This window comes from Lissotriton helveticus, chromosome 4_1 (genome assembly GCF_964261635.1).
Source record: "Lissotriton helveticus chromosome 4_1, aLisHel1.1, whole genome shotgun sequence".
NCBI classification, from domain to species: Eukaryota; Metazoa; Chordata; class Amphibia; order Caudata; family Salamandridae; genus Lissotriton; species Lissotriton helveticus.
The window spans coordinates 987,003,258-987,015,429 of record NC_136063.1 but is presented as its reverse complement, the minus strand read 5'-3'; the positions used below and the strand labels follow the sequence as shown (position 1 = coordinate 987,015,429).

Sequence of the window (12,172 nt, the reverse complement as noted above, 5' to 3'; positions counted from 1 at the left end):
CAGGTTTTCGCCTGCGCGAAAAAGATGCGCAGAGCGCATCTTTTCGCCAGGCAAAACCTAAAAAGGGTTCAGTGACTAGAATGTATTCCTCCTGGAGGAAGGCGTAATTGTGAAGCAAGTTATAAAACTATCCACATTTTTCCAACTTTGCACTGTATAACGCACATGAAAAAACGGAAAGTATAAAAGCATGGTTTTTGTACTGAAAGGGACCCTCTCAGTAAGTAGATGGGCAGTGCAGGCAGCATAGCAAGCCCATGAAACACTACTACAGGCGAAACCTGGCCCGTCATGAGATTGAGAAAATGTGATGAAGTTCGATGATATCAGGTGACACCATAAGCATCTAACACTGCAGCCCCATATGTATACTCTTTTAATTAGAGACAGATTTTATTTGACCAAGCTGATAGAGGTGCTTGGAAACTATAAAAGATGGTTATCAGCAATTTACAATGTACCTGAGGAAGTCAATGTGAATCAAAAAAGACACAACTACATAAGCAATATGTTTCTTTTTATGTCTAGCCTATAAACAGCTTTAACTGTCTTTTCTGCCTCATGTAATCACACAAAAAATAATGAATAAAAGTACATACATTTATAAATACACAGAGGGGCTTTGTGTCAGCCCTCTTCATCCATTGGTCTGTTCAACTGTCGTTCACATTTTGCTTCCACCAACCAAAGCATACACCATGGGGCAATGGGTCAGTCTAGTTCAGCCTTTGGCTACTCTGACACTACCTTACATCATTTTGCCTGACCATATTGGTTTCACCTAAAATGAAGAGCACTTCAGTGCCAAAGCCGGTGGGACAAAATTTACTTTCCAAATGCTTTTCAACCATCCATTTTTAATTTTTTATTGTTTGGTCATCCTTATGTGTTTAAATGACGTCTTCATGGTATGGACATTCAAAGAAAAGAGTAACATTTATTTGCCCCAAATTGAATCATACTTCTGTATGTGTTTTTATACCTGCTGTAAGTAAACTTGCCTGCTAGGAAGTACCAACACTGTTCTATTAAAGGTTTATGCAATGTTCTTTACTTTTAGAATGTTTATTACAAGCATGGTTGCACATTTAAGCAGTACCATGTTTTCTTATTTTCGTTCTTAATGCTTGCAATTAAACAAAATAGAAAATAACCCACAGCACATACTTGCCAAAACCAGACATATTAGCTTTGGCAATGCATGTTCTTATAATTGCATGGTCTTGTCCTTGAACAATATCTATACATGACCACTTTTAAGCATGGCAATATGTAAAAGCCATGTTGTAGCAAAGGAAAACTACAACAAGTAAAGTCAGCATCCCAACCATGCATGGTTCAGGACTTCCTCTGGTTTCATGGCTCAAAATCCACAAATGTACTGAAACAAACAGGATTAATATTTTAATTTGTTCCTCCTATAAAGCTTTTGTTCGATAACTACGATTGGATATTCAACAATGATTTCAGTGTTGCATTATTTGCTTGTATTGTGTGCCTACATTCATGACAGAAATTGCTGTACTTTAAGAGTTCATTCGAGGAACGGAAACCTACTGTTAAAACATTCGCCAGCACCCCTTTTTAAAGAACACATGATGTCATTTTAAGATCTACGCAACTTCCACCTTTTACCCTAATATTGATAACAGCAACTGGTCCAGTTAACAGGGACGAAAGCTTTACATTTTGGATCACAAAAGGAAACATTCCTATTTCCGACATAATATGGCACAGGTCTTGCTTACCTCCACATCAAAGAGTGTTGATCCATAGCCCAGCCATTCCCGGATCACAGTCATGTACTTGGTCATGGCCTGCTCTTGCGTCATGCCTTGAAGTTTCTTCCACTTGTCAATAATACTCATACGAGTAGACGTAACCTCCTCTTTGAGAAACATGTCCATCACCTGCTCTTCCTCCTCCACCTTCTGCTTGCTCACAGAACTGCTTCGGAAACTTCTCCTTAGAGTACCTTCCAGAAAACTTGAGCGCTTTCTCTCAGTTCTCTCAATAGGGGTAAAGACCTTGGCCGACTGCGTGATGCGAGATGTAAGTCGGTGCAGTGGGTACACTTCTTCTGTTCCTGGGATGGTGGAGTGCAGAGAGTGGTCGCCCTGAAGATACTGGAGACGCAAAGCAGCAAGCACTTGGAGGTTCTCTTCTGGCGCAGGGTAGTGACCTCGGATAACTGCTTCATGAGCCTAACAACAAAGACAGTTCATGTTTATCACACAGTAAAAAGCTCGGTGTTAGCCTACTGTCATCAGGGTCGCTCGTGATTTGACCTCTCACCAAAACAGCTCGTCTGTCCATTAAAGTTTGAATGTAAGCTTGGCAAAGTCAGGCTTTCTTTCTTTTGAGCTTGGTAAATGGAGTACTATTGAATTGTTTAATAGAAACCACTTTACAGTACTTAAACATAAAAACATCAGACGTGCAAGTCATTATTAATCTTAAATATATTAGACAAGGAACAGGTCAGAAATGTGCAGCAAAATATAGTAAGGAATGTCAAACCTAAATTATTTTTTATATGATTTTTATTTTTTAGCCCCATTGATGTTTAAAAAGCATGTCGATTTGTCTTCAGCTAGGGTTCTGCATCAGGTTATTATTTGTGTTAACTCAATCAAAATGATGTCTTAAAGCATATAAACCATTTAATGATTCTACATCCTGACATCTGGTACCAAATTATTAGACCACAATCAAATCTTTTGAGTAAATGCAAGGGACAGTGGGTGGGATGTACTTAAAATCGATTCTGTAAAAGTGGTCAAAAATAATGCGCTGACTTTATCAAGTTGATTCTGAATTTGCAAACTGATCTATGCACTAATAGGTCAATTAACAAAATAACCATTCTTAGTGGGTCGCAGTCCAACATATGTCACTAATATGAAAGAGGTAGGTTACTACAATCATACGGATAATCTCTGTGATGTCTTTTCAATAAAGCAATCTGTTTTTTTTAATACAGTATGTTTTCCTAAAAGGAAATGGAATACGTTTAAAAAAAAGAAACATTACATCTTTTACAGACACCTTTTATTATGTGGTTCCATGGACCACTGCCTGCTCCTAAAAAGTTTTTTTTTAACTTTCACCACAGGGAAGAGGTGTATTTGGGGCCCCTTCCCATTTGCAAATGGGTTACCGTGGCCTTTTAGCAGACAATAAAGTACTAATGTTATGTGATTGGATTTTGGTTGAAAAACATTAATACATCCAATTGCTAATCGTTGTTTGGAAGGGATGTCCTAAACATGCCCCTGCCAAACAGTGATTTGGTATGTAGTCGAAAACAAAATTGTGATTCAGTAACATGTTACCGAATCCCAATTTGGGTTTGGTACTTACGAAAAGGCCATTTTGCAATCATAAATGATCCCATTTTGCAAATTGGACCCTTTGCAACCATAAAATGCATTTGTACACCTGCCATATTGTCACATATGCACTCATTGGCATGTTGGCAGGTAAGAAAATATCAACATTTTCCCAAAGTACATAGCCCAATTCACAGAACTTTGCTTTGAGACTCAGGCCGGTATTTACAACACATTTTTTGTGTTGTAAGTCAGTATGTCAAGTCCATAATAGCGAACTTTGTTGGCAGTTGATATTTTGTAGAGGATGTAAGTAGAGGTCGATTTTAAAACTTCAATGTTTTTGTAGAACACTGTTTTCCGTGCTTAAATGTAATTTAAACATGGATACAATTGGATATAATTGCATCTCAGCATGTAAACTCCAGTTACAAATTCCAAAAGTCAGAATCGAAGGATATTCTGTGAAGAAAGGTCACTTAAGTTCCAGTCCACCATCTGGCATCTAGATTTTTCTGCAGTAAGTGACATGATCACTCCGTTTTGGCCAATATGGAAATACTAGGTCCTAAACCAGCCCTGGGACAAAAATACTACCACATTCAACGCTTTCTCAGGATAATTTCACGTACAAGTATGCCAAAGAGGCTGCAGTTTTGCCACCCTCGCCCCTAAACTGTGGAACTCCTTCCCGTTGGAAATACGGTCCTGCACAGACCTTATGCATTTTAGGAAGTCTCTGAAAACCTGGCTATTTGCACAAAGTTAGATTTTATGTTCCTCTTCGATAGCATTCGGAGCCTTTAGCGCCATGAAGCCACCTGGTGTACGTGCGCTCTATAAATTATTATTAACATTAACATCCACATTCTGAATTTTAAATAGCGGGATGGGAACATGCACTTCCACTGAAGGTCAAATCCACATGCTAACCCCGTGGTTCACATATAAAAGTCACGATGTGGAGGAAATACCAGGGGAAAATCCTCCAGGTTTTTGCCTACAGAACTTTTCCTAGGGTAAAACCGGTTCCCTCAAAAATGCACTTACAAACTCACACTTACATGGAACAGGCTTCATTTGTACACTAGGTATGAAAACGAGCATGCAATACACCCATGTTTGAGAGAGGCGTTGGGGAAGGTCAGTCACCACACTGAAAATTATTTACATGAAGGGAAAAAAAGACCGAAATTAACTTTGAAATTTTACAGCAACCTTATCCCTTTACATTGGATTTTTCACATTGAGGAGAAACTTTAAGGGAAAGGTTAGGCCGACCAGTACTGTAGCAGGCAAACAAGAAAAATAAAGCCTTCCCTGTATTACACAGAGGATGGTTAGTGGGGGAATATGAAGTTCAGGAATCTCAGCAAGTCATGGTTATGGGCTTACGTCTGTGGAAAGGTATAAATATTTAATGATCAAACCCATGGTGGCAATCGGGGTGGCGCAGACATACTTTAAACTGTGCACTAAGGAGATCAGAAAACAAAGTGGTTAAGGAAAGGTTTCTAGAATCGGTGCTGCCTTGCTTTAAAGATCCAATTAACCCCTTTTAACCTGTCGCTATATCATGTAGTGTTGGCATTGTTTATCAGACAATTTCTGCTGCCTCAAGTGCTCTCCAAAGGCTGAGGAAGTTCACCAAAATAAGAATTTCACTTACCTGCTCAAACATGAATGCAAACTCAACGCTGTCTTTTGGCACATTTTCGGTATCAAGGAAGCAGTAGAGTTTAAAGTAAAATTTCCACGGCAAGGCACCGGCTTCTGCGTTGACAGCCAGCCTACGAAAACAGTAAGATCAAGTAGATAGTGAGAACTGGACAGAGGAGATTACATGAACGGCAAAGATGACATGAATGGCAAAGAAGGACAGGTAAATGTACATGTCCACATGCAAAACTGTACTAGCAAAGGGAATTGAATATGCTACTTACCAGTATGCATCTGTTCTTGGCATGTAGGGCTGCTAACATTCATATCTATAGCATAGATCGCCGCCTAGTGTTGGGTCCGGATGATTGCACATTGTTGTCCTGGAAGAGTCTTCGAAGTATCACGAGATAGGTGGCTCCTCCCCTGGACTACAGTGCGCATGGGCATCGACTCCATCCCCAGATTGTTTTTAGCCATTGTGGCAGAGATGGAGTGAAATAGTGTAAGTGATGTCCATGCTAATGATTGAATGCAAGAAAAGTCTGCAGCCGCTACGGGCGCCGGGGAGGAGGGCGGGCGATATGAATGTTAGCAGCCCTACATGCCAAGAACAGATGCATACTGGTAAGTAGCATATTCAGTTCGAGGCATGTGGGCTGCTAAATTCATATCTATAGCATAGAATACATAGCAGTCCCTCCATTAATGGCGGCCGCCCGTGCCAGCTGCAGAAGTCTGAAAAAGTGTCTTAAGAACAGCCTGTCCTACAGCTGCCTGCTGCTTGGAATGCACATCTACACAGTAATGTTTGGTAAACGTATGTGGTGTAGACCATGTGGCCGCTCTACAAATGTCTTCCAAAGGAATGTTATCTAGGAATGCCATGGAGGCTCCCAACTTGCGTGTGGAGTGTGCCCTGGGGGGACCGTTAAAGTGCGCTTAGCTTTCAGATAGCAAATCTGAATGCACTTAACGAACCACCTGGCTATTCCTGCTTTGGAAATGGGGTTGCCTTTGTGCTGGGCTGAGAAGGCAACAAAGAGTTGCTGTGTCTTTCTAAATTGTTGTGTTCTGTCAATATAGTACATTAACGCCCTTTTGACGTCCAGCGTATGGAGCATTCTTTCTGCCACTGTTTCTGGGTTTGGAAAGAATGCGGGCAGTTCAATTGATTGATTGACATGAAACTGCGACACCACCTTAGGAAGGAACTTGGGGTTAGTGCGGAGCACCACCCTGTTGGAGTGAATTTGTATAAATGGCTCTTGTATTGTGAGTGCCTGTAGCTCACTAACACGTCTTAGAGACGTGATGGCAATGAGAAAAGCAACTTTCCATGTCAAGAACTGAATCTCACATGAATGTAGAGGCTCAAAAGGTGGGCCCATTAACCTGGTGAGGACCACATTGAGATTCCATACCGGAGCTGGTGGGGTCCTGGGAGGAATGACCCGTTTCAGTCCTTCCAGGAAGGCCTTAATGGCAGGCACCCTGAAAACAGAGAGATGCTGCCTGTTCCGAAGATAAGCCACTATGGCGGATAAGTGTATCCGAATGGAAGCATATGCTAGATTGCATTTGTAGAGATGTAACAAATAGCAGATGATGTTAGGGATGGATGCATCTAGCGGGTTGATATTGTGTTCTGTACAGTAAATGACAAACCGCTTCCATTTTGCTGCATAGCAAGCTCTGGTAGTGGGCTTTCTTGCCTCCCGGATGATGTCCATGCATTCAGGAGGCAAATTAAGGTAGCCAAACTCTAAGACCTCAGGAGCCAGATTGCCAGATTGAGCTGTTGCGGATCTGGATGCTGAATGTCGCCATGGTTCTGCGTCAAGAGCCTGGGTGTGAGGCGCAGCCTTTGATGCGGTACCACGGAGAGTTCTAGAAACGTGGTGTACCATGGTTGGCGTGCCCACGTTGGAGCAACCAGGATGAGCGTCATCGAGTGTTGCTTCGGCTTTCTTGCCACCAGCGGAATGAGAGGTGCTGGGGGAAAAGCGTACGCAAATCTGCCTGACCAGTTCATCCATATCGCATTGCCTTGCGACTGTGGGTGAGGGAACCTGGCGGCAAAGCTTTGGCATTTTGCGTTTTCCTTTGTGGCAAACAGGTCTATCTCTGGATGACCCCATTGCTGGAAGTACGGGTGGAGTACTGATGGATGTATCTCCCACTCGTGCATTTGGTGGCTGTACCTGCTGAGCAGGTCCGCCATCTGATTGTCCTTGCCCGGGAGGTGTTCCGCCATGAGGAAGACGTTCCTCTGAATGGCCCACTTCCACATGCTCTGAGCCAGATGAGACAACTGTGGAGAGTGTGTACCTCCCTGCTTTTGGATGTAGTACATGGCTGTCATGTTGTCCGTCCGGATCAACACGACTTTGTTGCACAGATGTACTTTGAAGGATTTGAGTGCCATGAAGATTGCCATCAGTTCTAGATAGTTGATGTGCATCCTCTTTTGCTGCGTCGTCCGTAGACCCTGCACCGTGTAGTGGAGCACATGAGCTCCCCATCCTTGGAGAGATGCGTCCGTCGTCAGCATAATCTGTGGCACAGGCTCCTGGAACGGTCGGCCCTTGCAAAGGTTGTGTGGATTCCACCAATGCAGAGAGTTGTATGCCCGACCGGTCACCAACACTAGGTCTGTCAACTGTCCTTGAGCCCGAGTCCACTGATGCGCCAAGCATTCTTGGAGCGGACGCATATGCAACCGTGCGTGCGGGACTATGAAGATGCAGGAGGCCATCATGCCTATCAACTGCATGAACACTCTCGCTGGGAGTGAGCGTTGCATTCTGAACCTCTGGATGAGCGACTGGATGTTGTTGATTCTCGCTGGGTTTGGCTGAGCCGTGGCAGCCAGAGTATTTATTGTCGCGCCCAAATACTGCCGCACATGGGCTGGCTGAAGGTGCGACTTTGGATAGTTTAGTGAAAATCCCAGACTGTGAAGGAGGTGAATGGTGTGGGACATGTCTGCGGCGCACTGCTGTGCCGATTTGGCTTGAACGAGCCAGTCGTCTAGGTAAGGGTAGACATGTATGTTCTGTCTCCTGAGGTGCGCTGCTACCGTCGCCAGACACTTGGTGAACACTCTGGGGGCAGTGGTCACTCCGAAGGGTAGGACTTTGAACTGGTAATGCCTGTTTTGTATGGTGAACCTGAGGTATTTCCTGTGGGATGGATGGAGCGGTATGTGAAAATAAGCCTCCTTGAGGTCCAAGGTTGCGAGGAAGTCCCCCTGGTTTAGCAATGGAAGAACCTGCTGCAGTGTCAACATGTGGAAGTGTTCTGAAAGAATGTAGTGGTTCAGAGGCCTGAGGTCCAGGATCGGTCTGAGTGAGCCGTCCTTTTTGGGGATTAAGAAGTACAGGGAGTACACCCCTGTGCCTTCCTCCTCCACTGGCACGAGCTCTATTGCGCCTTTTTGCAGCATTACAAGAACCTCCTGCTGCAATAAGTGCAAGTGCTCTGCTGACATAGGACGTTGTCTTGGGGGTATGTTGGGTGGAGTGGACGTTAACTCCAAACAATAACTGAACCGGATAAGTTTCCTTACCCACCTGTCTGTGGTGATGGACTCCCAGACTGGCAGGAACTGTTGGAGTCTCCCCCCGACAGGAAGTCACTGTTTGTTGGCGGCAGAGGAACGGGAAGTGTTGTTGCCTCTGCCTCTGCCCTTGACGCGGTTTCCTCGGTAACCTCCTCTACCTTGTTTGGGGTACGAGGACTGCGCCTCACCTTTACTGAATTGCGTCTGCTGTGCCAAGTGTCCTCTGTTAACACTTCGATTGCTTGAGCGACGAAAGGTGTTCCCTCTGAATTGCTGAGACTGAAGAGCACCCATGGATTTAGCTGTTTCAGTATCCTTTTTGATTTTTTCGAGGGTGGTATCAACCTCTGGGCCAAATAGTCTGTCTGGATTAACGGGCTGGTTGAGGATAGTAGTCTGTATCTCTGGCTTGAACCCTGAGATGCGGAGCCATGCTTGACGCCTCAACATCACACTAGTGTTAATTGCTCTCGCTGCCGTATCTGCAACGTCGAGCGCACATTTAATTGCAGCGTTGGAGATGAGCTTGCCCTCCTGTATAAGCATCTCAGCTCCCTCTTTAAACTGGTCTGGAAGGTGTTGCAGTAGCTGCTCTAAGGTGTCATAGTGTGCCCTATCGTATCTGGCCAACAGAGCTTGTGTGTTAGATATGCGCCAGATGTTGGCTGCCTGTGCTGCCACCCTTTTCCCCGATGCCTCCAGCACTTTGGACTCTTTGTCCGGGGGAGGAGCTTCACCCGTTGATTGGGAGTTCGCACTCTTGCGGGCATTAGAGACCACTAAAGAGTCCAAAGGTAACTGGCCCCGTATGTAAGTTGGGTCGCCAGGTGCCGGCCTGTGTTTCTTCTCTATTCTGGGGTTGACAACCCTTGCTCTCGTGGGTTCCTTGAAAATGTCCGTGGCATGCTTGAGGACCCCTTTGAGCATTGGAAGCGTTTTCACAGTTTTCTCGGCAGCAGAGAAAGTGTCAAATAAAAAGTAAACTTCCACAGGGTCAGCATGCATCTCCACTTTATGGTTTGTAGCTGCCCTTTCAATCAAGGCATTAAATGCCGCAGAGTCTTCAGTGGGAGAAGTTTTCACACCATAAACCTGAGGGTCATGGACAGCTTGCTGGTCCCCATGATCACCAGAGTCCATCCACGAGTCCTGTTGCTCATCAGGGTCTGTGTGTTCAGGAAAATTGTACTCCTCATCTTGCTCACCCTCATCTGCATCGGAGCAAGTGGGTGAAGGTGTTGGACCCCTCCTAGGTTGTGGAGGAAGGTGTTCAACAAGTACTGGTGTCTCTGGTGCTGGTCTTTTCTTTTTTAGAGGTATTACAAACGACTCCAAAGGCTGCGATGTAATGTTCCTCTTGTAGAGCCTGAGTTTTCCCGTGTCGGCGTCGATGAAATGTTCCGACATCTCATCTAATGAAGGTTGTCGATGACCAAAACCTCCACTCAGTTGAGTTTGCTTCAACCCCTCCGAGTCCTTGGGCACCGATCGTGGTGCAAAGGCCTTCGGCGCCACCTTCGGTGGTAGAGTATAGAGGATCGGCATCGAAGTCTTCTTCGGCGTGACCATTGGCTGTGGTACCGAGGGCATGTTCGGCTCCGACGTTGACGCCTTGTCCCGGATCCGTTTGAGGGAGTCCGAGACCTGCTTCGTAAAAGAAGCGGATGGTTTAGTCGACCCGACCGATGACCTCGGTCCACCCCCAGGGGAAGATCCGAGCGTCGATGACTTCTGTTTAGCCGCCGGAGTTGCAGACGTATCCTCGACAACTGCGCTTCGGCCGCCGTCCACGGCCACAGGCGTCGACGCCGACTGCTTCGGATCGGCAGCCTTTGCCTTTTGCGTTGGGACTCCAGACTTTGGCTCGGTGCCCTTTGCCGACTTTGCCTCGACCGCTTTTTTGCCTGTTGGTGCGGTAGCCTGGGCTGAAGTCGATTCAACAGTCTTCTTTGACTTCGACTCGATCACCTTGCTCGACTACCTTCTTTGAGCTTGGCTGCTTGACCACTGTCGGCACCTTAGCTTGAGCGACAGGCGTCCTAGGCTTCGAGGCCTCCGAAGACGACGGCGTCGATGGTGGAGCAGACGTCTTCGGTGTCGATGGCGCGTCGCCCATCTTTGTTTTCGTCGACACCGATGTTTTTAGTTTCGATTTAGGTAATGGCGGCTCCGCTGAGGTGTCCGTAGCCGGGCCGGAAGGCGGGGCCGTGGATCGAGGTGGAAGGTCTTGGGTAAGGCCGTGTGGCGATCCCTTGACCTGAGCCTTTGTAAGAGTACGAACGGGGCATAGCTCTTCCTCCGAGCTATCTTCCATGGCCCCATATGCTTCTTCGTCGTCCCCTACCTCATCGACGTTTTCATCTAGGTCTAGGCCCTCGAAGTCTTCTCCGTAGTCGGCCTCGACCTCCGCCGATGAAGGTGAAATTTGCAGCTGAAGCTCTTGCTCTTCTGCTTCGGGGTTTTCGAAGATGTCCACCGGTGCCGGTGCCGATCGCTGGGCCTCGAGGCGCGCCACGCGCCGAAGCTTGATCGTCTTCTTCGACCTAAATCTGGAACAGGCCATACAGTTGGCCTCGTCGTGGTCCGGCGACAGGCACTTGTTGCACACAGGATGGACGTCGATGTGTGGGTACTTAGAACCACACACGGGGCAGTGTTTGAGCGGACTCCGTTCCATCGTCGTATCGGCAAAGTCTTGCTGCGTCGACAGGGCCTCGATGACCGAAGAGTCACCCGACTCCTCAGATATCCGACTCGACGAGTTGGAGAATACACGAGACCGAACGCGAACAATACCGACGGGTAAAGGAAGGCCTTTTGGCCTAGAAAGAGTTATTATATCGATTCCGAACAGGAGACGTCGAAATCACATCCGAACCCAATGGCGGGAAAAAACAATCTGGGGATGGAGTCGATGCCCATGCGCACTGTGGTCCAGGGGAGGAGCCACCTATCTCGTGATACTTCGAAGACTCTTCCAGGACAACAATGTGCAATCATCCGGACCCAACACTAGGCGGCGATCTATGCTATAGATATGAATTTAGCAGCCCACATGCCTCGAACACATATTTGCAAGTTATTTAGCGAGGAGCAGTAATACTTTAGGGCATTCTAAACATACAGCCTATGGGGTACTTGTAGCCCAACAGACAGTTATAAGGGACATCCTGCAGCGGTCTCTCCTGAAGTTTCCTATGAGAAATTGTACTTGCTGAAGCACCCACACTATCTGAAGTGAATGATGAATTGAGGTTTGTAGGCCCACAGATACTTAAATAACTTGCCTTTTATCACTTGCCACTTGCTCTGCTTCTAACACAAAGGAAATGCTGACCTTCAAATATGCATTCTACATTAAACTACGACTCAAACATTTTCTTTATAATGTTACATATATATTATGTTCGTTGGGTACCAGTGTTAGTGTTATTGAAAGAGTATATCCCCTAGCAAGTGAGGTGTGTAATGTACCTTTTGTTACTCATGTTTTGGTACAATGTAGGAGGTGAACAGAAAAGAAGAATGTAGACTCTAAACAAAGCAAAGTTTGCAACACCCAACTACAACTAGAGAATAGCGTTGCCATCCAGTCACAGGGCAGGGGGAGCTTATT

General features: G+C 45.9%; 1 protein-coding gene across 1 annotated transcript in view; it reads right to left on the bottom strand.

Annotated features, from left to right (window-relative positions):
- The window catches only part of MYO10 (myosin X), a 519,868-nt gene that overhangs the window by 18,072 nt on the left and 489,624 nt on the right, over window positions 1–12,172 (bottom strand). Inside the window, exons 38-39 of the mRNA XM_078687614.1 lie at window positions 5,002–5,122; window positions 1,749–2,204 (exon numbers count right to left, since the gene is read on the bottom strand). Coding sequence (XP_078543740.1) covers window positions 1,749–2,204; window positions 5,002–5,122 — 577 coding nt within the window. The remainder of the gene's footprint in view (window positions 1–1,748; window positions 2,205–5,001; window positions 5,123–12,172) is intronic.